We start from the raw sequence: 27,325 nt of genomic DNA on the forward strand, positions 1-27,325 counted from the left end.
TCTGTGCACGTATCTTTTTGGATTTACAACCCCAGTTTCCAAAAAGTTGGAGCACTATGTGCTCCAACTTTGTAAACAAAAATATAATCAAATGATTAGCAAATCCCATAAAGCTGTTTTGTTTAATTCACAAAAAACATGTAAAATGTTTAAACTGAGACATTTTACTATTTCATGAAAAGTATTAGCTCATTCTGAATTTGAAGTCAGCAACATGTCTCAAAAACGTTTGAACAGGGGCAACGAAAGGCTGGAAAAGTAAGCAGTACTAAAAAGAAACAGCCGGAGGAGCATTTTACAATTAATTTGGTTAACTGGCAACAGATCAGTACTGTGATTGGTTATAAAATCAAAAAACATCTCACAGATTCATTTATCTGCAAAAACTATGTCTACAAATTGTGGAACAATATCAGAATTTTGTTTCTCCATGTAAAATTGCAAAGACTTGAATATCTTATCATGTATAGTACCTAACATCATCAAAAGGTTCAGAGAATGTAAGGGACTCTCCGTGTGCGAGGGAAAAGGCTGAAAATGGCCCGAGACAAAGTAGAAAATAGTTCTGAGGTAAAACGAATCAAACGTTGAAATTCTTTTGGGAAAACATGAGTCTGTGTCCTCCTTCTGTTCAAAAGTCTGCATTTCTGATGGGACAGAGGTGCATTAATGCCAGTGGCATTGACAGCTTGCACATCTGGAAAGGCATCATCAGTGCCATCAACACTGAAAGGTATAGTTGGGTCTTAGAGCAAAATATGCTCCTATTCGGATCTTTTTCAGGGAAGACCTTGAATATTTCAGCAGGACAATGCTAAACTGCAGGCAGCAGCTATTATAACAGCATGGCTCTAAACCGGCCTGCCTGTACTCCAGACCTTTGACCACTGAAAAATATTTGACACATCATGAAAAGAAAAATACAACAAAAAAGAACCAGGACTGTTGGGCAGCTAGAATCCTCTATCTGACAAGAATGAGACAGAAATTAAGAAAGCACCTTAAACATGTGGTTATCCTAACTGGGCTTTCATTAAATTGGTGAAGATGTACAGGAAAGAACCTTAGACAGCAGCCGGGGGAAACAAAATCTCCTACGTGCCAGACTCAGAAACCTAACGTCCCAGTGCACCTCGGGCAAAAACTGCTTCATCCCAAGGACAAAACACCCAAACACAAGCTAAAGGCCAACATGTATGTTACGTGCAGTGATGAGTGCTTGGAGCTTTTACCCAGGAAAAACCAATCAGCCCGCAACACAGGAGAGCCACCTCAACAGCTGGGAATCCCGAATGACCAACGTTGAAAAGAGATTGAGGTTTACGACATCAGTTATTAGCCATCTACAATGCAGTCTTGAGTTCCCTTCCCGGGCATTTAAACGCCCACTCACACCCTTCCTCAGTAGTTCACACGATGATGGCAGTATCTTACACTGGTTTGACACTCACGTGATCAATACTGGGTCAATGACAATCAGGAATACCACCTCGAGGGGTTAAAAACCCGGGACTCTGTGGGTTGTTTTCGAACTGAAGAAGCTTTCTGGATGAGAGGAAACATCTTCACAAACCAAAAAGAAACCCGGTTGCCTTCTCTTCAAGCTCTCGAGTCTACGAATTGTGTTTCGGCTTTGAGGGAATTCCCGGCAGCAGGATCAATAAAGAAATTATAACGCTTGTGTAGCACTTACGACCAATGACGATCATTATGATTATCAAAGTGAGCGTGTGATGGGGCTTCCACTGGCAGGCAGCAGGGATTAGAGGATTATTTCTCTCCCCTGTCTTTGGCCATCTCTCTATCGTTCTCGCTCCCTGGATTAGGTTTTATCTACAAAGTAATCGGGGCTTTTCTCTTGTCTGACAGGACTACAACTCCCACAGTTTTACACACACAGACACACACACACAGATACACACAGAGATTACATCAACACTACACAGTCTACTGCGATATTGACTCGGAGACTTAAACCAGGCAGAAAAGGATGCGATAAAGCAGAAAAATCTGGATTTCCACAGGAATTATTTTGTATGAAATCTCTTCTTATCTCCACACAAACAATATGAAACCACCTGAATGAGATTTCCTTCTCTGACGTTCTTTGCATTTGGTATAAACAAACACTCTGAGCAGTCAGATTTCATTCCAGGAGTGGTGAAAGATACCAAAATACAAAGGTAAATATTGTATATATTCAACACCTATTGTAGAGAGCTATTGTAGTGACAAAATACAGCTCAGACAACGAACCAGGGCTGGTACTGAGTGATCTTTTGTTTTTCTTCCTCCTGAAATTTTGAGCTGGCACATAAATTATTAATGGAAGCAAGATCATAGCTGTAAAGGACACCAAGGTCCTTTTTTGCATTACTTAAGGGAATTAGTGGGGCGGGGGGCGGTTTGCATACACAATACACAGTAGATATTACATCTATCTGTTATTTTAAGACAGGATGAAATGTTTTCAGGCTAAAGAAATCTTAAACTTTGGCCACTTATGGAGGATATAGTGCATGGAAACATGAAATGTAATGTATATTTTTATGTAAGATAAACAGCATTTTGAAACACCTACTGTATCCAGCAATGAAAACTATTAAAAAACAATAAAATAAATTAAAATAAAATAACTTGTGCATTTGGGTAATTTCTGGTTAAAAAAGATATTGATTGATTTTTGCAACATATAGATATATATATTTGTGTAATTTACTGGTTAAGAATGTATTATGCAATTTATTTATTTATGTATTTATTTATTGGGGGGGACATGGTGATGATTTAGAGGTCTTAAAAACTAAAACGTCATGCATTAAAAATGATACACTTGGCATCACTTTGCAGTCCTTTGAAAAGTGGCGTTATATTTAATAATATCTGCGGTGAGGCGGTTACTTTACATGCAGTAAGACATGCTAAAAGAGAACATCAGCATTACTGTGAAGCTTGTTTCACAGACGGAATATAACGTGAAGGGAGAAGAAGACCTCAGGCTCGGCTTTCTGTGTGCTTTGCTTTTCCAGCTGCGCAGCTACATCAGCCCCAATAAACATGTCAGCTCTGTGAATGTTGCTTCAGGGAGTCATTTATTGTTGCCTTTGTGTGCATGTTGTTATGTCTCCTAACATAAATGTACTCATGAATTAGAATTACAAGGCTACATTTGACTTGACCTTTACTGCGCAGTATATCTGTGTTGTTGCTTTGGAAACTGAGCCCATCTGATTTGCTCTTGTTCACATTTAGCATCACAGTTAATACTCATCGTTTTGAATATAAAAGTGTTGGTAATAATAAATGTGCAGTATCGCCAGCAGGTGTCGTGACATCTCCATGAAGCTGCACTTTTATTTTGCTCTCAGACTTTTGGCAGCAAATTCAGACCACACCCCCTTTTTCCTACCAGAAGTCGTTAAACCACACATTAGACTAAGGCGCCAAACTCTTGAGCCAACCCACATTTCAAGGAAAATGGAAAATGGGCGCAGTGACTTACTGAAATGCGTGTAACAGACCCACGACAGGACACGTCCACACATTCATGCTTTCCAGCATTCTTTATTATTACGGTTGCCGTTTTCACACACTGGCTGCAGCTTTGCCCCCCCACCCACCCACACACACACACACACACACACACACACACACAACAACTACAGCAGGACCCAGTACAGACCTTAACCCGACCGGCGAGGCGTGAATGTGCATGCCGCTCAGGTGCGTCCGCCTCCCCTGCAGCGGCACCGCAGACCACGCCCCTACACAATGTGCAAAAAGAGATGGAAATACTGTTGGATGATGCATATTGATGATTATTTAAACCCAAAATTCTACAATTGGATTTATTACTCCACATAAGATCCATTTTCCCTTGTTTGCCGTCCTGTTCTTGTGTAATTTGGCACCTCCAGAGTTTCTTTTCTGTTTCCATTCCTTAAGAATGGCCAGCCATCCCACTGAATTCTTTTCTGATGATTATTCAGTAAAGAGTGGGTGGATCAACTGATGGGGCAGCTGCATCTCTCAGGTCCCGTGTCAGGTCTTTGCTGGATGTTTTCTTATTTCTTAAGGACATGACTTTTAGATATTGTTCTTCTTCTTTAGTCCTGCAATGGTGGACAAGGACGCACACTGTGCTGAGATTTTTTCAGTTTTCAGTTAATACCATGTTGGGAATCACCTTGCTGGTGCAGAAAAAAAATACAATTTTATTTCTGTGTCTGTGAAACTGTGTTATGGTTGCCATTGTTTGTAAATGTAGCTAAAAAATAGGAACATGTGATGTGTTTTGTGGCAAACTGCAAAAGCAAAATTGCTTCTTTACAAAGTGGTCTTTTCTGTGTAGACACAACACCAGGTCATCACCAGTTAGATGCTTTTTTTTGTTTTAGATCAGTTTGGTTGTTTTTTTTTAATTACAAGACAGTGCTGCTGTTTTGAAACAAAATATAAAGAAATAGATGCTGGATCAAGACTTTTGCACAAAACTGTTCAAATGACCATGTTGTTAAAATTTTAAGACAATGATTTTACACTTAAAATTTTATGTTTTCTAAATGTTGACGCAGAAATGAATATAGAGGTACGGTGACACAAAGACAAACTACATTTTTAGTGTCTGAGTTACAGGAGGCAACAAGCAATTTGGTGACTTAAAGCATGAAACAGACCAGTGCCTTTCAAATGCTTAAACTCCAGAACTGAAGCTAATAATCAGGAACTGGAAAGTGGAAAGAACCCTTCAAATGGAATATCAGAAATGGGGGAAATAACTTGCAGAGCTGAAAACAAAGAGTATAAAAGGGCCATGACTTAAATGTATTATTTATGAGAAATTTATTTCCCATAGCTGCAGATCCTGGGAAAAGATGAAAAATATTTTTTGTTTTTAGTTTATTGTTAAATTTACTCACCCTGTCTCATTTTGTCTGCTCTCTCCAGCTGTGGGCCCACCTGTGAGTGCATATATTGTCTCTGTTTACCCCTGTTGATTGTTGGATCGTCCTCATAACTATGTGAACCCCGAGCTCTGTAACTTCCTGATTCGAGTTTCCCTTTAAATCCATAACACCTGTTTGTTCCAGTGTTTACCACTAATCAGCATTTTGGTCCATAATAATCAGCTCACGCAGCCAACTTATGACATTTTGCTGTGAATTATTTGCTTTTATTGGCAGTTGTTGTTTTTAGTTGTCATTTCCAGTGACCAAAAATAAAAGTCATTATCCTTATCAGAGGCTGATAACTTTAGCTGGAGATGAGGTTGTGGAAATTGCTTTGTGTTTACTTTTCGCTGATTATCTGATTGTCATATCCCAGAATGCCACTGCAGCAAGAGCTAGAGCGCTCTGTTCCAAGTTCATTATATAATCTCCAATATTATATCCATCCATTTTCTTCCGCTTATTCAATTCAGGGTCGCTGGGAGGCTGGAGCCTATCCCAGCTGTCATCGTGTGAGCGGCAGGGTACATCCAGGACGGGCTGCCAGTCTGACGAACAGAAACATGATATTTACATCATAATCTGTATCTGCATGCTGCTTGTATGGTTGGCTTTCTGGTTCAAGAGTTGATGGAAGAGCAGGAAAAAACTGGCTTCATCACTTCCTTTTCTCTCCAGCAGCAAGTTTGCTTAAGGTTTTAGTCTTTTTAATGGCACAAACGTACCTGAATAACAAAATTATTTTCATCCTCAGCCAACAATAAATGTCATTATTTTTAACTGAAGACAAGTCTTTGGTTTTATGTGCATTTCTTCTATATCATTGTAACAAATTTAATGTTTCTATTCTGCTCTTAACGGTTAATGCACAAGCACAAGCCCTGTGCTGCAGAAAACTGTTTATTTGTTCTTCAGGAGATTCATATTTCAAACACATAAAGCACATTTACTTTCCTCCATGTAAAAAATGATCAAACATTCATAGTGCCACAGGCAAAGTGATGTATCAAAAACATTGGCCAGGACTTACACAAACACAAGTTTAATTACTGTATATGCTATAATCCAGCAGATACACACGTGCACACAAAATGTTAAAAACGCATTGTTTTGAAAAACAGGCACCTTCAGGTTGCTGTACTAATGTGTCTGGGTTATTCAGGTTCATCTATTCTAAATATGGATCTTTGACATGTCGTTTGGGTGGAATCGCTGACAATCACACACCCATCACCACGGCTGAACTTGCTTGTCAGACACAAATTTTCCGTGAGGCTCTGTGGCTCCGGGCGGCAGCAGGGCCAGGTACACTGGAGTGATAGCACCCTCCTCTGGTGACTTCGGGGCTTTATCACCAGCCATGTCGGTGCGCACCCATCCTGGACAGCAGGCGTTCAACAAGATCTGTTAAAAGAATAAAAAACACACAAAATGAAAAGGAAACAAAGCAGAAACTAGGAGATAATATTGTTGGCAATGTTAAAGCTTTTAAAATAGTTACCCCATCATTTGGTCTCTGCTTGGACACTTGACGAGCAAGAACCATGGACAGGGCCTGAAAACACACACATTCATAATCATAATCAAAGAAGTACGTCAGTTAAGATTTAGAGCAGGTTCTTTACATGTTGATATAAACTTCATTTTCACGTCAGTCGTACCGTCACCCCGACTTTAGATGTTCCATACGCCGAATCGGGCCAGCCGCCTTCTTTGTGTTCGCCTTTCTTGGCTTCGCTGACAAATCGCTCCATCAGTGCCACCAGCTCCTCCTCTGTGAGGTCCTCGCTGCGGAAACGCTGCTGGAGCTCCGAGCTGCACTTCTTCAACGCAAGTGCACTGACAAAGCTGGAAACGTTCACCACACGACCTGAAACACACACACAGGGTGCCAAACCTCTTCATGTGCATCTCACAGCACGTCAAGCAAACTCATCATCTTCCAGGAAAAATTACATGTGAGTTGGCTGTAGTGTGCCTTTATGTCTAATTGTTGTCATGCTTTGTTTTCAGCAAACTGTGATCACACATCCTGAGGGCAAAAAAGATAAATAGTAATTTGATATCGCTTTCCAATTACAGATAAAATGTTTAAGATGTGCCAACAGCTGTGATAAGATCACACTTTTTACAGAGAACATTTTAGAACATCCACAGTCATTAATAGTCTGAATCAAGGCCAAACTTCTCTTCAAATTGAAACGCTGACCAGAACAAGCACTTGTAAATCCCAACAATAAAGGCTGTTTATTCAAACAGCAGCGACATGCACAACCGGCAGATTGGATCCTGCCTCGTGTTCGTACCTCCAGCTTTAACGATCGGCAGGAAGTGAGTCAACATGTCTCTGGTGGCAAAGAAGTTTGTCTTGAGGGTCACCTCGGCCTGGACAGCAAATGGAGCTGTGTCTGCCACTGAAGAAAAGAAAGTTCACATGTTGTCACCTCCTTATTCACAACATCCTTAATAATTTATTTGATTAAAAATCCTCTTTTTATTCAGAGCTACAGGACAATTTTCAGAATGTTTAGTTCTTCTTCTTCTGCTACGGGTGAATATCTGATGGGTTTCAGGATGACTACAACACATTAATTCATTTACATATGTACCATAGCATTTCTTATATTATTGTATAGCTGCATTCACACATACACAGCAACCCTGAACTTTTAAGGACATGCATGATGGAAGTGCATGTGACAATGAAGCTGCAGCCCCGAGGGCTAAAAACTGAAGCTTGTGCGGAGGTGTAAAAACCTGCATCTCCTCTGATGGCCGCTGGTGGCTGCTTCTAAAAGCAAGTCAGTCCCCACAGACTCCCACGTTAAAATGCCCAACCTACTTTCCCTTCATCCCAGCTGGGGGAATATGTGGCGTGGCTACTTTCATTGACAGAGCTTCAGCTTCGGCTTGGCTTCACCTCAGCTAACTGGAGTCCCTGAAGTGGGCCTCTTGAATGTGTTTGTGGTGTTGGTGCCTTTTCGTTCGGACTCATACAGTCTACTGTTGCAGCCTGCTAACTAAGCTTGCTAACTTTAGCTGCTAACTTAAAACGCCACCCTTTGCTCCAAACACGGTGAGTGTGGTGAGCTACAATCACAGCCAGAGGGCTTTATAATCATTTATGCAACGAAAAGGTCTAAACGTGGGGGAAAGGAAATGTACCACAAGAGGACAAATGGTTCTTATTTATGGATAGTTTAACATTTTTCAAATATTGACAAAGAATCAATTGAACATTAAATCGTTTGAACTTTTCAGGTCTCCAGTAAAAAGTTTGTGTGTGTCCATTTGACTTCACAGCCGCCGAGCGACCGTGCTGCCTCCTCTGCCCGCTTTGATTACGATCCATGCAAAAACGGACAAAAGGACAACTTTGGATAATCATGACCTGCTCAAGTGTAAAAAAAACAGCTCATGTTTTAAATTCTAGATAAAGATTGATGCTCCAGCAGCATCAATCTTAGCAGTATTTTTCCAGTGTGTCTAAACAGAAGCCACAGCAGTATTAACATCCCGGCTTCGACGGTGGGCAGGGTTGCATGCTTGGAGACCCCCAGGGCCTCGGCTCTACATAACATGCCAGTTTAGTCAAAGGCAAGGAGCTAAACTAATGGTTGTGCAAGAGGCCAACAACCTCCTCACATAAACAACCTATTTTCTTATTCTAGATCGGTCGCAGCAAGTTGCAGCTTTATGTTTCATTTGGGATAAAAAGAAATAGTGGTGGTGTCAGTAGTACTAGAAGTTGTAATTTAACTTTCTGTGCATAAGGCTGTAGTGCACAATACAGTTAAGATCAATGTATATATCTAATTCTACCTTTGAATGCTATCCCAGCATTATTGATGAGAATGTCCACTCCGCCGTACTTCCCTTTAAAATAAGCAGCAGCAGTTTTAATGCTGTTCAAGTCGTTGATGTCCAGCTGGTGAAACATGGCCTTCAGCCCCTCAGAGGACAGAGCCTTCACTGCGTCCTCACCACGTCCACTGCAACACACACAAAGCGTTACCGTCTGCCTCGGAAAACGATGCTGGTGACAACTTGGTTTATTGTTTCTCACTCAGCTTCCTAGTGTGGACAACAACATCTGTGTGTGCTCATCGCTCTTCTTACTGGCTTAAAATAACTGCAATATGTAATCAAATCTGTTGCTAGATGCAATTAATTTACAAACTAGCTTAAAAAAAATCTAAACTCATATACATCAAAATAAATACCACAACGTGACCAGCAGATGTCGCCAATCTGCACTGAATTAAAACCTGTTAAACAGAAGGAGTCACTGTGATTCAGCACTTTTAATCTTTTCATCTTAATACCTACAATTGTTTTGTAATTTAGAGATAAATATTTTGTTACAGAAAAAAAGTTTTGATCTTTTTTAATTCAAAAGCAACCTTGTTTTCTGCAGATTTAAATTAATACTGATGTAACTTTATGTTTTCAAGGGGTGGAGGTTTTTTCATTGCCTTTTTTTAGGATTTTTAAGTGCTTGAAAAGGTTAAATGCAAACATCAAATGCATGGAAATAAACCAAAAATAGCATTCTTAAAACAATAAAGTAAAACAGAGAAATGATTTTGAAGTAAAATCAGGTGCAAACATGAGTCTGGTTCAGGTGTTACCAGCTGTGATGCTTACACATCTCTGGCAGTGAGGTAAACGTCTCCTTCAAACTGCTTGCAGAGCGCTCGGACGATGGCCAGACCGATGCCCTTGTTGCTACCTGTTACCACAGCAACCCTGGTCGACATGTCTGTTCACAAAGAGAGCAACTCGTGAAGTAGCAGCTTAAACACACAAAGTATTAAACTCATCAATAGCAGACAAATAAACTCTATGAAAGGCCAGGGACGTCCACTCCTTCCAAATAACTGCTGAGTCACCTCCGCTAACACTAGGTAGAGCTAATGCAATAAAAGTACTCTTAAAGGATTTGCTGGGCTGCTTATAGAAACACATTTTTATTCCAGTTTAATAATACATATACGTGTGGTTTATAGCTGTAGAACCAGCCCGACAGCAACAGTTTCAAACTAAAGCAATGATTTAAAGAGTCACACGCTCAGCACTGGAACGACTGTTAAGACCTTCAGGTGTGACACAAACTTCTAGCTAAATAAATTGCAATAACCCTGCATAAATATCATTCTGACAGCTTTTTAAGCAACCACACTCAGGCTGTTAGTACTTAAAGTGTTTGACTTTAGCTTTCAGAAATGACCTGCAGGATTTAGTTATATAAAACTGGCTAACTCATAAAAACATCACTAGAAGGCCAAACTATGGACATAATTGTAGTATGAAAGCTCCAAACACATCTGGGCCACTTCAGACCCTCACAGCCACACAGAGGCCTGGACACAAGTGTTTGGTGGGTCAAGGATTCAAGGATTCTCTCTCTCACTCACACACACACACACACACACACACACACACACACACACACACACACACACACACACACACAATCACTCAGCTCAACTCAACTACCTCAAAGCATTGAGACTGGACTTACACATCAACCTGTAAATGCTCTTTTTGCACAATATTTTTATGTTTACTGTTCCTGCACTACCTACATACCAAGTATGTTTACTGTTTCCTTTGCACTACCTACCTAGTTAGTGTAGAATTATAGGGATTATTTTATATAACCATCATCTTTGTCATTGCATTAATTATCATTTCATCCAAGCATTTATTGAAGTTGCTGGCATTATGTTATAATTTATATTATAGGGGTTATCCTAATCAAATATTAACATGTTTATTACAGGTGCAGTTATAACTACTTTAAAATGATTGAGTTAAATATATATATATATCATAACTCATATGCTGAGTATATTGTTACAGTAAAATAGTAGCTGAGCAAAGGCCTGAATGTATTCAGCTTCTTGTGGTATTTGAGTTTGCTTAGTTACAGGTGACGGAAGGAGGTCCAGTCCATGGTGACCTCAAAGGCCTTAGATCATCACCATATTCTTAAGAGTATGCCACAAGGAGGAACCTCTATGTTGCACTTAATTCTTAAAATACATGAATGTTCTGTACATGCAAATTATGTGCTTGTAAACGCAAGAAGGGGCGTTACAATACCCTGATGTTATAAAAGCAATCTAGAGTGTATTTTGGGCAGAGATGTACAACTGTTTTGCAGTTTGCACCTCTCCACGCTGCGTGCATTCATTAAAATCAATTGTTTGATTGACCTCTTCTGGACCATCATTGTTTTACTCTCATCCTCAATTTCGAACCCGTAACATTAGATAGTTAGTTTTTGTTAATTTATGTTGTAATTTATGTTAGGTCAGTCTGTCCTGTCTCTAGTTAGCTAGTTTAGTGTTTTTCTGTTAATTTATGTTGTAAATTTATGTTGCATGTAGCACCTTGGTCCTGGAAGAACGTTGTTTCGCTTCACTGTGTACAAACTGTATATGGTTGAAGTGACAATAAAGCCAACTTGACTTGACTTGACTTTTATTTCTTCAGTACTAAAACATAACACAAAGGATTGTGTACATGTGTACACTGAACAGTTCTGGATGGGAAATGAAAAGTACAAATCAATACAGCTCCAATAAAACCTTTGAACTATGTGATATTCAGAGGAAAATGGACCAGCCAGAGATTTGTCATATAATATCCATATTCTTCATACTTTTGTTTAATGTACCTGTCCTCATAGACACACCTTCCTGTTCCTGTCTCTCTCTGTCTGCCTGACAGGTAGTAACACTTCTGCCCCACTATCTGTATCACTGGTTCACAGTCCCACTCCCAGGCGAGTGCTGAAACAATAATTAATGTGCAAATAGTGTTCAGGGGCTCACACACATCAAAACTCAGGCAAAGCATCCATCCCAGCGGCTGGCAAATTAACATCCTCATCACCATCAAAGAAACAATAGACGATTAGTGAAGGAGTTAACTGGACTTTACCTCCTCTGATGGTGACAGTCAGACTGTCAGCTCCATCACACACACATATATACATTTATACATGTTTTCTTTAAAGTTCTAAAGTTTAGAAGAATAAAATGTGATTAGATGATAAAGTCCAGCCTGTCTAAGCCTGCAAACGTAGATAAAACATTTGCATTTCTTTTTAGGGTTTTTCCATGTTGTTATGACTTTTTCCTGTTTTAGGACATAGTTTCCATTTTTCTTTTTTTCGTTACTAAAAACATTTACATTATTCATCTTGTTATTAGTACTTTCTCAAATCCGGAGAGACAGAGTATCCCGGACTGAAATGCATAACACCAGATGTTCTAGGCCCCACTTCCCCCAGTCTAACACATAATCATAATGCAGTACAAATGCCATTACACTACCAGCTGGTGCATTTATTGTCAATGATAGACTACTACCACGCACACGCACACACACGCGGACACACACATTCATGCATCCATGACTTATCTAACCCATTCTGGGGATTTAACGTTTAGTCGTTACAAAAAATAAAAGTTTTCTTTCTGCATTTTGTCACTATGTAAATACACTTGGTACAACATGAGAGGGCTTCTACATGGACCATGGACCACACACACACACACACACACACACACACACACGCACAATGATAGTTTCAACAAAGTGGAAGCAAATAGCCATTAAAACCTAAAAGACCTCTCATGTATTTTAATTCATTGCTCCAGGCCGCCTTACCTTTGTCATTCTACCACCCGATGGTCTGATATTAGAGCCACTCTGCTATAACAACGGATTTTAACCGGGCACGTTCTGTAAAATAACGACTTTTGTAACGTGATAAACTAACGTGAAGTGATATTAAAACAGGAAAAGTTTGTTACCTAATTGTCAAAATGGCAAACCTTTAAATGGGGACTGCAGGTTCTTCGCCCTGACGGAAAAAACACGGTTAGATTAATCAGGCTGCAGACGTTTCTTACCTGAGGCTGAAGCTGTCGTCCTGACTGAAGATTACCACAGGAGTGAAGCGCTGGGAGAGGGAGAAAGGAGGAGGGAGCTCTGCGCAGCAGTACCCCGCCTACCCGGAAGACCCAGGTCCCAGAGCCAGGTACATTGTTAATGCAAGATCGTGTTTAATCAGTTCAAAAAAACAAAAAAAACAAAAACATTTTAAGAAATCAGAGTTTGAGTCAATCCACCAAAGGTGAAGGTCTTATGAAGAAAACAAAAGTTAGTTTAATTTCTTTGATTTGGAAATAAATTTGAAAAATTCTGAAATGTTTTGTGCAGTGGCGGTTCTAGCCTGTTTGGCGCCCTGGGCGAACACCCCCTCTGGCGCCCCCCCCCCCACACACACACACACACACACGAAGAGAGAGAGAGTATGCATTGTATGCAAACTGCTACTAAACAGACATCATAATTCGTCATACAATGAGAACAGGACAAATCAACAATTGACACTAATTAATATTATATTATTGTATATATTGTTTGGAGTTTAGTCTGTTACTGTTACTATTTTTACCATTTCTTCTTGGAGCAGCTGTAACCCACATAATTTCCTTAGGGATTAAGAAAGTATTCTGATTCTTAATGTTTTAGGATACATGACGTGCCATTATCCAATGACACATCTGCTTACCTGTATCTTTTGCTCGTTTCTCCTTGTAGGAGCCATAACTAAATGTATTGAATTTTAATGATCACTGGGTTTCATTTGTTTGGTTGCTATGGTGATGTGTAACGGGAGTCACGTGGGTGGTAGCGGTGACATTAAGAGGGCGTTGTCAGTCTGTCATTCACTGGTTTGATTTTGACAGAGCAGGGCTGGGTAGCCGTAGTTTTTGTTGACCGCAGCACAACGAGTTTCCCCTTGTTGCATTAGAGCCTGTGATGTTTTAAGAGTTTGAATCGCGAGCCGATCACATTGCTCTGTAAACTTTTCAAGCACTTTAATAAACAAGGAAGCAATTCCACCTCTCGCATTATTGCGTAAAGTTGACAGCGCGTTAGGCAAATAGGCAGGCTCAGTCCCGGCCTCTAGCGACTGTGGAAGTCGCTACACTCCTCCTCTTCTTTTCTCTTTTTAAACTTTAAAACGGGTTGTGTGTGAGACTTTAAATCAACAAAATATAAAATATAGATTTTAAATTGTTATTGATCCCTTTACCCCGAGTCCTAAAGTGTATATTTATTTTTTACTCTTAAATATTTATTGTTTGTTTACTTGCACTGCTGTAACTGGAGCCTCGTCGTCTCGTCTCTCTATATACTGGACTGTATGTAGCGGAGATGACAATAAAGTTTACTTTGACTTCAGCAGAGAGCAGGCGCACCGAGGGCTCTCGCGCTCACTTTTCGCGTATAAATTTTGAAAAAACATCGGTGCAAATTGTAAGTTTGTATCATAATGTCTGGTGTTTTCGTGTTTGTTGGTTTGTTTTTATTTTGTTTTATTTTGCGAGTTGGTAATTTTGCTGCTCCAGCCAGCCAGAGAATCCCCGCCGCCCGCCCCTCCTCCCTGTGCCGCAAGCAGCAGGTGCACCTCGCAAACGGAGGGCGCCTTACTCCCAGCAAACGGGCAATAGAAAACTGATCGGTGCCTCACGACATTCCCAATATGCGCTGGCATGATGTCGGGCAGCATGAGTACGAGCATTTTTTTTTTTTTGCCAATGCCCGTGATGCCGCCCCCACCACGATGCCGCCCCGGGCAACCGCCCGTGTCGCCCGTATCTAAAACCGCTACTGTTTGCGTGGACAGTTAAGTAAACAAAACCAGTTCTTTTACTGATTCCAGTTATTTCTGCTTTCACTGACACGTGTTAGCAGTGTAAACTCAACTAACTGACATTGCTTTTAAATCCTTTGAACAAAACGCTTTAGATGGGGTAGAAATGTGGCTTTGAGGCAGTTGGTGGGCCAGGGGGTGTTTTCTGATTATTTTTGATTAACAGTAATTTAGCAAGTTTATTAAATGTTTTGAATGCTTCCTGCTTCACTGAATGGGAATCAGAATGAAAGCTGTTTCATGCAGATATTAACAGAATGATGTTCTCTTAAGATTCAGCAGTTTGTGTTTTGTGATCTTCAACCAGTACGAACCAGGACAGAGTTTTAAGGGAACCACTGATAGAAAAAAAATGGGAATAAATCGAAACTTTTTCATTGCAGGACATTATACATGCAGTGAAACCTGCTGTTTCTCTGTCATGTCGAATTTTGTTTTGTGCTGCTACAATCTGATAAGTCACCAACTGTTCAGACATGCTGTCAGAGGGTGTGTGTGTGTGTGTGTGTGTGTGTGTGTGTAAATTTAAAATAAAGTTTATAGGGTATCAGCTCACACAGATCATACAATGGAAACTCTATTCAGTGAAAATGACTTCAAAGAAGCATCTGCTCCACCTCACCTGCGTGCACGCATCTGCACCTCAGTGTCTAGTTCCCATTATCAGCTGCACATATCAAAAGGTCGCACAGAGTTTAACGTGCAAAGAGTCAGGGCACAGCACAACGGCAAATTTTCATTCCACTGCTTTCAGCCAGCCCATATTAATGACTACATTGTCCTTAAAAACATACATCACTGATATGCTGCACAATGCTTAGGCCTGTTGCTGCTGCCTCACCTATTTCTCTAATCATTTCACTTTTAAACATACTTTCAGGTGAGTCCCATGCAGCACAAAAGCAAGTTGTACAGGTTATGTGGAAGGGTGTGGAACTTTAAACTAACGTATCTTTCTGTTAATCTGATGCATTTATAAAGATGAAGGCAAAACAGTGTCTGCTTTATCTCTGAGGCCTCTGAAGCTGCCATTCTGTAATATATATTCTTTAGTTAAATATGTGAGCAAGAGCCTGCTGATTAAACACCAACTATTGAATTATACAAACTAAAGAAACAGACACACCCAGTTACTCTCATGTGAACTTGGCAGAGTGATTTCTGCAGCTGTACTCGAGTCAACTGTCAAATCACACAAATCAAAAAGTCCTCTGCGCGTCTAAACAAGTGGCCTGAGTTTGTTCTATTGATCCGATCACACTGTGCAATTTGCAAACCAGCAAGCCTTTCTGCACATTTAGAGCCACAATCCTCTGCTGCAGCTACACATTCAGCAAGAGGGTCAAAGGCCAACGTGGAGCGTATAACTGCATCTGTAGCACTACTGACATATAAAAGTATGAGGCTTAGAACAGAGTATGTGCTTTTGTCCAGCAAACAGCATTTTGTCAGGACAGGATGTTTATGTTTTCACTTCCTTTGTGGTTCTGCTCTACCACTGCCCCAATTAACAAATCAAGATGCTCTAAAAACTGATTCAGACCTCAAGCTTTTCGACAATTATCCGCCATGGTTTAATTTTATATATATATATATATATATATATATATATATATATATATATATATATATATATATATATATATATATATATATATATATATATATATATATATATATATATATATAAAAATTACATTGCAGGTATAAACCGATTGTGTTCTTTAAAAATCATTTTCAACCTAAAGTTAATTTGTTGTTTTAAAAAAATCACAGTAAAGTTTTAATAACAAGCATTTTATTTTATTTTATTTTAAATAGCTTCATCCAGAAACAGCAAGTTTACTTTTCACTTGTTAAAACATCAGCTGATGAAAACTGTCAGTTATTTAGAACAACTTTCTATCACCATGGCTGAACTTCCTTATCAGAGACATACTTTCCATGAGGCTCGGTGGCTCCGGGGGCAAGCAGGGCCAGGTAGACCGGTGTTATGGCGCCCTCGTCTGGTGACTTTGGGGCACCTGGCGCAGCGATCTCCGTGCGTACCCACCCTGGACAGCAGGCATTAATCAAGATCTGTAAAAAAGAATAACAAGTATAAGAAGGGAGGCTTCAAAGACAGGACAAAACCTTTGAGAATACATAATATCATATTAAGTCCTGTTTAATTTATTTCCACACTGTTATTACGTTACAATATAAAGTGCCTTGAGACAACTGGTGTTGTGATTTGGCACTGTATCAATAAAACAAACTGGTATGCTGAGCAGCATAGAAGAATCAAGACAGTTGTTTATAATTTGATTTTAAGATCATAAATTTCCGTTACCCCATCTTTTGGTCTCTCCTTAGACACACGACGAGCATGAATCATGGATAGCACCTTAAAACACAAACAAGCGTAATAAATGAAAGTCTCCAAGAATTTAAAACTAAAGCAAAAGCATTTTAATTGAAGTTTGTATTTGAAGTTTTGCAAATCTTTTGAGTTTTGAATGATCACTTTGCAGGTTGACTTTAGCCTGCCCTATCTGAATATTCCTCCATTTTGCAACCTCGTCAGGTAAAAACCTAAAGACAAAGTTAAGAACAAATTTAAAAAGGGAAATAGCTAAACATGCAACAGGCCTACAATTAGCCATCAGGACCTGCAGTAAATACAAATTATGGCTTAAAAACCAGACCATGGAATGTCACAGGGTGATCTAAACGTTGGACCAAACACTTACATTTACGTAAAGCCAAGCCAACTTTACTCATAAAGAACTAGAAATAACAGTTCTTTAGAATTGTTATTTCTAACACCCTGCACTGACCAAAGTAAGGTGCTAATATTAATATTTAAAGCACATTTTAATATTTATTCCAAGTGAAAGTTTTCCATATAATTTTTTGTGTTCTGCCCGCCGATCTGAAATCCCAGATCGGAAATGCCACACATTCCTTTTCACTGTTATGCTGATGCCATCCATTGGATTGGATGTGTCTGTCCCACTGTTTAACTGTACATTATGTTAAAGACTGGTTAACGCAGAACTTTTTTTACCTTAAATGAAAATAAGACTGGAGTTATTGATTTATGAAGTCATACCCCATTGGATAAGTTAACAGATACCCTCGGTCCTCTTGCTTGTCATCATTCCCAGACTGTAAGAAATCTTGGAGTGTTTTTAGATAGCACTTTTAAATTACAGCAGCAAGCGTCCACAGTTGTGTAGACAAATGTTTATCAGTTCCATGAAATTGCCAAAGTGAAACTTAGCTTCCTTCAAAAGACCTTGAAAAACGTGTTCATGCCTACATCACCTCTAGACTGGACTACTGCAGTTCTCTTTATTTGGTGTGCTCACATCACTCCAGTTTTAGCAAATTTGCACTGGCTCCCTGTGCATTTGATTTTCAGATTTATTTACTTACTGTCAAAGTTTTATATGGTATGGGACCCAGCTATTAAGCAAATACCTCAACATATATAACCCCAAAGGAGCACTGAGATCATCGAGCCAGATGCTCTTAGTACAACCGAAGTCTCGATTAAACCATAGAGGGGATCTGGCCTTTGCAGTTGCAGCCCCCAGACTCTGGAATAACTCGCCACTTGATATTCGCACTTCAGAGTCGATACAGTCTTTTAAATCCTGTCTTAAAACTCAGTTTTTCACCTTGGCCTTTAATTCGCATTCAGTTTGTGTACCATCAAGTTTTTTGTTTATGTTGTCATAATGTATTGCATTTTCTGTTCATTAACTAAGCTGTAAAGCACTTTGGTCAACTATGTTGTTTTAAATGTGCTATAGAAATAAAATTGACATTGAAAGTGAAGATGATGTTAACTCTGGCAGTTGGTGAATATTCATGAATATTACATTTTCCCCAAAACTTTAAAAATTAAAACCCAGTGTTCAAGGATATTGTAATAATCTCCACAAGTGCTATTAAATCCACATAGAGTTGGATAGAGACACAACTGTGGGTCAAAGCATAATCAGTTGCAGTTAAGGATGTGACTACAGTTATATTTTGTCCCAGTTGACCCAGGCTCGACCCAGGCTCAGTCCAGGTGGTACCAGGTAAAGATACCTACACGTCTCTGGAGGTGACGTAAACGTCTCCACTGAACTGCTTGCAGAGCGCTCGGACGATGGCCAGACCGATGCCTTTGTTACTGCCAGTAACCACTGCAACCTTGGTCGACATGCCTGCGTGTGCAGGCATGTCGACAGAACAAAAGATAATTATATATTTACTTTGACTGCTTTACGTGAGCATCCAGTCTGAGCTACATTTTCCTTACAAAAATCAAATACAATTCATTTCAGTTTTATTTATATAGTGCCTAATCACAACAGTTGCCTCAAGGTGCTTTATATTGTGACGTAGAGACCCTACAATAATACAGAGTAAAAAGAAACCCAAACCCAACAATCAGATTGTGTCCTATGAGCGATCGCTTTGTCAATAGTGAGAAAGAAAAACTCCCTTTTAACAGAAAGACACCTTTGGTAGAAACAGACTCAGAGAGGGGCAGCCATCTACTGCGACCAGTTGGAGGTAAGAAAACAAGTGACTATTAAACACGCAGAGTAATCACATTATTACATTAGCCTAAAAAACAGCCAGCTTTAGGTCACAGCTCACTCCACTTTGCACTGTCTCTATCGGTCAACCACTTTGAATTTCATATCGTGATTGTATGCATTTTTCTTACATACGCACAGCTGGAAATCAAGCAAACTCTGTATTTGGTGACTGGCAGGTTAAAGATCCATTAATTAGAAAATGTTAATTTTCACATGCAGTCAACAACATATAACATATAACAGAAACAAAGACTTGAGAAGATACAAAGGGATATTGGGGAGGCTAGAATACATCTGAGCACAAAGAAACAGATATAAATAACTCTAAACACCAACAAAACCCAGAACACAAAAGTAACAAGAACTAAGAGAAAGCATGAAGGCAAACTACAAAAGTAATGAATACATAAAATGTATTTTAAGCCTTACATATGTTTCATATTTAATGCCTTGGATCAAGTCATTTCCCTTGTAATAAATGTTTATGCCAAATTTTGAACTACCGATCAATTTAGAATATATCGACAGGCAATCTGACATGAAGAAATGGATGAATCAGCCGTGATGAACATTTCAGACAAAAGAGAGAAGGGAGTGTGTTTTTGAGGTTTTTATACACTTGTTTTTGGACATCTGTTATCACACTATATCATGTGCTGTTTTACCTAAGACAAGAAAACATAATATAACAGGATTTATTAAAAGTGAAAATGGTAGGAACATTCTGAAATTGCTCGGATTTGTTATTTAAGCATGCATAACCACTTCAACTGTTAAAAGCAGCGTTTGTTAAAGCTAAGCTATAACTACTACTTAGCCATCTTACAGCTAAGTAGTCTTTATATTTAAAGCAGTAGTAGGAAACCACATCCACCCCTCAACGCCTTTTATGAACACTCCTTAAATCTCAGTTACCTCTGGGTTAATTAAACCAAGGAATAAATAGATGCTAATTTGATATTGTTAGTTTGTTTTCTGCCATTGTGAATGGCCAGTTTAGAATAATTAATGGGCCATGCATGCCTTTGGACTGTGGAAAGAAGATAGTATACCTGAAGGGAGAACATGCAAACGGCACACAGAAAGGCCCTATGATTTAAAACAGGCAGCCTCTGACCTCTGTAGGTCTTTGATTCCTATGTTGTTTTGCTATCTCACTGTTCTGAGATTCCTGCATTGCCTTCAAGAGAGACCACATCACTCCGGTCCTCTGCTCTCTCCACTGGCTCCCAGTTGCTTTTAGGATTGATTTTAAAATTTTACTGCTGGTTTTTAAGGTTCTTAACGGCACTGCACCTCCTTATCTGGCAGAGCTTCTTAGCATTTACTGCCCCAGGAGATCTTTGAGGTCAGCAGACTTGATGCTTTTAGATGTTCCCAGGTACAGATTAAAGACTAGGGGAGAGAGGGCTTTTGCTGTGGCTGCACCCAGACTGTGGAACAGTTTACCCCCTCACATCAGATTCTCCACAAGCCTAGGAACTTTTAAAACTGCTCTTAAAACTCACCTATTTTCACTGGCTTTTAGCAAGGTTTAACCTATTGTTTTTAATTTATTGTTTTATTTGTGAGGCATTTTATGTACCTGTGTTTTATAGTATTTTATATTTGTATTTTATTGTACAGCACTTTGGTCAGCCTTGGTTGTTTTTAAATGTGCTTTATAAATAAACTTGACTTGACTTGACTTCAAAGACCGGTATGTACCTGCTGGATAAAGGCGCCTCAGAACCTGAGCAAATATGGTGGGAACACAGAAAGTTTATCTGACAGTCTTAAGTCTTTCTCTGAACTCTGTCACCATTGTGCCATAAGAAATACACACAGCGTTGGCGTGTATAGTTTCACATTCACATCATACTATTCCTGCTGTTAAATGCCAGGTCACCTTTGACCTGAACAGTGTGTAATGGTCAGAATAATTAATTGCAGAGCATACATTTCTCTGCAATTAATTATTCTAATTGCAGAGAGTATGAAGCATGTATATGAAATAGTTGTATTGCCAGTTCTCTTATCAGTGTAGGAGGGCTGTAAACCGGTGAGATTTGCACAGTCACAATGACACATTAAAACAGTAAGAACTCAAAATATATATAACACGTAATATTGAAAAATTGTGAATTCATCATAAAACTTACATTTAAGGTCAACAATGTTTGTTTTGAGGGTTTACCTTCCTGTTTCAGTACATTCCAGCTATAAAGGAGGACGTCACGAGATTTAATTACAAATTAAAGAGCCAGTAAACTATCAAATGTGGAACAAAAGTAAAAGGATGTTTCTTACTTACTTATCCTGCGATTGTAATGTGGAACGAAGCAGTAGCAGGACTGAGAGTGCTGCAGAGGACAAAGAATTAGATACTACAAACAATGATAAAGAAGCTGGGTGGAGTTTTGAACAGTGTGCAAAGCCATAAAAGAACTAGCAGGTAGTTGAATATTAATAGGCTGCTGAAGTACACATAAAGCAATACATTTAAATACTGGAACAATATGAAAAAATATACATTTTAAATTTTTGTTAGTACCCCTGAAACCTGCTGCTGTCCTGATTGGTTAGACAATGAAGAGCAATAGCTAAGCTTCAAACCATCTGGAGAGGAACCAGCCAACTCTACTGATCCGTTGTGGGAACTGTCCATGACTAAAGGCAGTCCTACATGTTTGTTTAACCTCTTAAGCCCCACGCCCCCGGTACCGGGGGCAAAAGGGAGGAGATCACGTTTAATCGGTTATAACGCCGGTTGAGAAATATAACTCCAGACATGTGTGGTATCCACAGAAACCTCAGAATCTCAGCTAAAATGTCATATAAACCATTTCTACAACCACCAAACACACCGAAAACAAGCCGCGATTAAACGAGCAGTTACGTAAATGCGCAGAAGTCTGCTAAACACGCAAACGAGAACCACAAACTCTTCAGCCTTCACGTAACCGGTTATAAATAGGCTGGTTAGCTTCCAGGGCTATCACTAAGTAAACACACAAAGTTTGACCACGATCGGACCAAAATTCACCGAATTAGCCGCAAAAGAAGACCACGAAAACACACAGCGGCGCAAATGCGCTAACACAGAAATTGCCTTACCGTCCCGATTTCCTCCGTTATTTTCGCCGGTAGCCGGTAGCCATGTGATAGCCGGTAATTACCATGCCAACCTAGCCGCATCAGAGCGGTTTCCGTCAACAGCCTCCATTTTAGACCCACCTACAGACACGTGACTGGACAGACGCCACATGCAATAAATTTGGACACACGTGGGTTTTGGCATTACAGCGTCTGATTGGTTGAAGTGACGTGAACGTGGCATCGTTACTTTGAATCTATTGGCTAAAACGATTAAAAAGAGGTGTCAATCATGCAAATTGACCAAAAGACCCCAAAGTTACAGCCCCTCAAAGTTTAAAGGGCCAGAGGCCAATGCAGCGCTCCATACGCACGGCAGAAAAGTGCCATTGCCATGTAAATGTGTGGTTAATTCTTCAAAAATATATTTTTAAACAAAGCATTTTTAGGCCTGTTAATAAAATTTATTAATTTCTGCTCTTTAATACCTAAAAAATAAACTGGCATGGTGTCCAATTGTGTGCCAAAATTGGACATTTTTGTACAACGTCTGGATATTCATGTATTGACAGGGCTGTAGTTTTTCACTGTTTTACTTTAGAAACACAAATCTTTGCACAGATTATGCTTATATGTTGGTTACTGGATTTCTGGAACCAAATATGAGCTGAGGCATATTTTTAAAAGGGTTATATGCTAAAAATTACAAAAAAAAATTAGGCGAGAATAAAATCTACTTACTTTTTCTGTGTTCCAGTCTCAGTAACTTTGACACAGTAATATCTGCTTTAATATTTACACCTCTGATGAAATGTCCCAAGTGTTAGCTTCATTTTGATACCAAGATTGTAAGGACAGAGTTTGTAATTGCAGAGAAATAATCAATTTAATTTAGGCATTGCATTTTCGAGCAGGAAGCTCAGAAACCCCCTTGGGGCTGAAGAGGTTAATGTGCAAAAACTAGTCCAGAATTCATTAAAGTGTTACTCAAGGCCAAGTAAGTATCTGGTTAAATTTTAAGGGCAATAACGTCAGTGTTATCTTAATTTAGAAGGTGGAAATTAGAGGTCACAAAGCCTTTTGTTTTTAAGTCATGCCTCTAGTTTAACTAGTTACTTTGTATCATCTGGCTTCATGGATAAAGCTGGATGTCATCTACATAGCAATGAAAATGGTAATGGTCCCATCACAGAACTGTGCTGTGGGACTCCATTATTAATTTTCATGTGTGCAGAAGACTGCCCATTCATATGCACAAACTGTACTCTCATTAATGTATATGATTCGAATCAGTGCACCGCAGTTTCTTTAATACCAGTGGTGTGTTTTAATCTCTGAAGTACAACATAAAGGTCAAAAGTATCAAATGCTGCATTGAGATCTAACAGGACAACTGTCAGAGGTCACGGGGTCATTCTCAACCTTCACTGGTGCTGTTTCTGTGCTATGATGAAACTCTTCAAATAGACCATTCCCCTACAAATGATCAGTTAGGTGTTTGATAACTACTCTTTCAAGAATTGTACAAATGAGAGGAAGGTTGGACAGCTGTATGTTTTTAAGTAGCGGTTTAATTTAGAGACACCTTGAACCCTGTGGTACAAATCCCGAACAGGCAAAAGCAAGTGTGACTTGACAAGATGCTCTAAAAACTGTCTCATGGTGCCAAATGCAGCTGCCGTATTACTTCTGAAACCCCAGCCTCATCATTTTTTTAATAATGATCTATTATAGTACGGATGATTTTATATTAGAAAAATACATTCACAATGTAGATGTATTGCTATTGTGCACTTTTAAAAACCTTACTTTGAAGTTGATTGATTGTTTTGACAGGAAATGAGTCTTAATTAAAAGCACTTTATTTTTTTTTAAATTTCAGTTAAAGCAAGTTTGCGTTGTACATCAAAAAGAAGGCATACAATTTTAGAAACAGGCCACAAATTGAGTAGTCATCATGAACACTGTCACTTTAACACTGATTATTTTATCCCAAAATACACAAACAAGCATATACCACATCACCGGAACAAAATCAGTCTGTTTGATGCAGTTTTAAAATGCAAAATTGGCATGACACAATCCATGGTTTGTGTATTTGATGCCTGGAACACCACTTTTCTCAAACAATTCTTTATGGAATCACACACTAAACTCTCTTTCACCACGGCTGGACTTCCTTGTCTGAGAGATATTTTCCCTGAGGCTCTTTGGCTCCTGGAGGCAGCAGGGCCAGGTAGACAGGAGTGATGGCGCCCTCGTCTGGTGACTTGGGAGCACCTGGTGCAGCGAGGTCAGTGCGCACCCATCCTGGACAGCAGGCATTCACCAGGATCTGGAAAAACGAATAACAAATCCAAGTTCATGAATAGGAAAAGAGGTTTCAGTGGACTCCAAAAAAAACCCCTCTACATGCTTGGAAATGGCTTTGTTTGTAAGTTCATTACACGTTGTTATATTTTAGTTACCCCATCATTTGGTCTCTCCTTAGACAGACGGCGAGCATGAATCATGGACAGCACCTTAAAACACAAACAAACACCCATATTTATTATCAGAGTCTCCAAGAAAAAAAGGCTTGAATTAATTCAGTTAATCAGTTCATTAGTTAACCTCCTCATCTAAAATCCTGAAGAGAAACTGGGTAAATGTACCGTCACTCCAATCTTAGACACTGAATATGCCATATCAGGCCAACCATGTTGCTTGTGTTCGCCTTTCTTGGCATCATCGAGGAATCTTCTCATCAGTCCCACCAGCTCGTCCTCTGTGATGTCCTCGCTGCGGAAACGCTGCTGGAGTTCTGGGCTGCATTGCTTCAAACCAGTGACACTAAGCATGCTGGAGATATTCACCACACGACCTAAAACACATACAAAGAACTGCCTATCACTGCTGCTCCAAAGCAACACCTACCATGATGCTACCTCCACCATGTTTTACACTAAGGGTGGTATTTCTGGTGTTTTATTCAATTATTCAGCTCTGCAGAGGACTTCTGTTAAAGTGGCTTTTGGGTTACTCAGCTTATGCAGAACCATACATCTTCCATTTTACAGCTAGGTCAGTGAACTCTAGAAACACTAAGAGTTATAGAAACAATTATATATATGTATAATGTGATCTGTACCTCCAGCTCTGATCATTGGCAGGAAATGTGTCGACATGTCTCTAGTTCCAAAAAAGTTTGTCGTCAGGATCACCTCTGCCTGGACACCAAAGGGAGTTGGGTCTGACGCTGAAAGGAAAAAGTTAACATGCTGTGAACGCCATCCAATTCAATTCACAGCTGCAGTATTAGATTACTATATACATTGATCCAGTATGATATGCATTATTATAAAGGTCTAATTCTACCTTTGAATGCTGTTCCAGCATTATTGATGAGAATGTCCACTCCATCATACTTCCCTTTAAAGAAGGCAGCAGCAGTTTTAATGCTGTTCAGGTCATTGATGTCCAGCTGGTGGAACTTGGGTTTCAGTCCCTCTGAGTTCAGAGTCTTCACTGCTTCCTCACCCCGACCGCTGCAAAAGGACCAAAACAGTCGCAATAAACGCAATAATAATAAATGTAATAAGAACAAGACATTCGTGAGTAAAGAAATATTAATAAGAATAGTAAGAATATTTTGCACTGGCTGAATCGGTCTCAGTGATGTCAGTGAGCAGTAGTAGTAGAAGAAACCCGTACACATCACCAAGTTAAATATTATAAATTAGAAGGCAGATTTATAGATTAACAAATGGGTTATGCAATAGGTTATAGTGAATGAAATGTCTGTGATTCCTCAGTTAATGGAATATTTGTGGACCTCACTGTGAAACTTCGGAGTTAAGTGAATTTCTAGATATAAAAACCACAGTTACATGTGAAGGCCTTCACATCAATCAGGTCCAGCTGTCACCAGGTGAGTCACTTACACATCTCTGGCAGTGATGTAAACGTCTCCATCGAACTGCTTGCAGAGCGCTCGGACGATGGCCAGACCGATGCCTTTGTTACTGCCAGTAACCACTGCAACCTTGGTCGACATGTCTGTACACAGACAGAGAGATATGAGTGTGTGAAGCCGCACGTTGAGCCACTGATTATCAGATTGGAGGACATAAAGCTGAGCGACTATATCAGGAGAATCAGGCTCAGGCATTCACATGTATTCCCACATCAGAAAAAACCTGTATGAAGAGTATTTATGGAATAGCTCCTTAGTTCTAGGTCAGTTCTCTTATCAGCAGTGTAAGAGGGCTGATTGTAAGACTTGCAGAGTCATGATGACACGTTAAAACAGTGACAAATCCAAATATATATACAATGAAAAACACAAGAAATTAAAGATGGATTAAATTAAAATTTGCAGAATTTATCATAAAACTAATTTTTAATGTAAACTCATACTTTTGAAACCGTTTTAAATGTGGCTGTGGAATTATAGCATCACATTAAATCAGTTTGATCATAAATTAGATTCTAAAAAGGAAAACATGTTAATATTGATCTCAGAAATCCCTCAGATTTATGAAAAGATTTAAAGAAACAGTCAGCTAACAAATGTGGAACAAAAGTTAAAAGTTAATGTCTTCTTACTTACTTATGCTGCTGTTGTGATGCTGAATGGAGCTGTAGCAGGACTGAGAGGGATGCAGATGACAATGAATTATATACTGCAAATAATGGGAGGGAAGCTGGGTGGAGTTTGAACATTATCAGCAAACAAAGCAATGATAAACTAGTTGAATATTAATAGGCTGCTGAAGTACACATAAAACAATAAAATGTAATAATCAAACAAAAGAAACAGTGTATTCTGTTAATACAGCTGAAAACTGCTGCTGTCCTGATTCAACAGGGAATAGTTTATAAGCTGGTTAAGTGCAGAGCATCAGCTTTAAAAGGTTTGCTTAATCACAAAGTATCCAAAAAGGTTCTAAAGCATCTTATTATAGAGAAAATATCCCAGAAAATGAAAAAACAAA

At 39.3% G+C, this 27,325-nt stretch overlaps 2 protein-coding genes across 3 annotated transcripts; both read right to left on the minus strand.

Annotated features, from left to right (window-relative positions):
- Positions 1–5,836: 5,836 nt before the first annotated feature.
- On the minus strand, positions 5,837–22,524 carry LOC116318415 (carbonyl reductase [NADPH] 1-like). Of its 2 annotated transcripts, XM_039622163.1 has the most exons (12): positions 22,371–22,524; positions 21,564–21,616; positions 21,416–21,473; positions 17,024–17,077; positions 16,631–16,770; positions 12,800–12,828; positions 9,597–9,711; positions 8,772–8,941; positions 7,256–7,363; positions 6,611–6,819; positions 6,451–6,504; positions 5,837–6,353 (listed from the first exon to the last, which is right to left on the minus strand). In XM_039622163.1, the coding sequence occupies exons 1-12, from the start codon at positions 22,449–22,451 to the stop codon at positions 6,180–6,182; spliced, it is 1,245 nt and encodes a 414-aa protein (XP_039478097.1). In that variant the 5' UTR covers positions 22,452–22,524; the 3' UTR covers positions 5,837–6,179. The 2 variants fall into 2 exon arrangements, with proteins under 2 accessions (XP_039478097.1, XP_039478098.1); XM_039622164.1 differs by lacking the exons at positions 12,800–12,828; positions 17,024–17,077; positions 21,416–21,473 and adding an exon at positions 12,878–12,975 and having other exon boundaries at positions 21,568–21,616; positions 22,371–22,446.
- Positions 22,525–23,978: 1,454 nt separating this feature from the next.
- Positions 23,979–27,028, minus strand: LOC116318416 (carbonyl reductase [NADPH] 1-like). The gene is made up of 7 exons (XM_031737416.2): positions 26,941–27,028; positions 26,273–26,387; positions 25,707–25,876; positions 25,480–25,587; positions 25,004–25,212; positions 24,818–24,871; positions 23,979–24,684 (listed from the first exon to the last, which is right to left on the minus strand). The coding sequence occupies exons 2-7, from the start codon at positions 26,383–26,385 to the stop codon at positions 24,511–24,513; spliced, it is 828 nt and encodes a 275-aa protein (XP_031593276.1). The 5' UTR covers positions 26,386–26,387; positions 26,941–27,028; the 3' UTR covers positions 23,979–24,510.
- Positions 27,029–27,325: the final 297 nt, after the last annotated feature.

The sequence above is a fragment of the Oreochromis aureus genome, linkage group 13, assembly GCF_013358895.1.
Source record: "Oreochromis aureus strain Israel breed Guangdong linkage group 13, ZZ_aureus, whole genome shotgun sequence".
Lineage (NCBI taxonomy): Eukaryota > Metazoa > Chordata > Actinopteri > Cichliformes > Cichlidae > Oreochromis > Oreochromis aureus.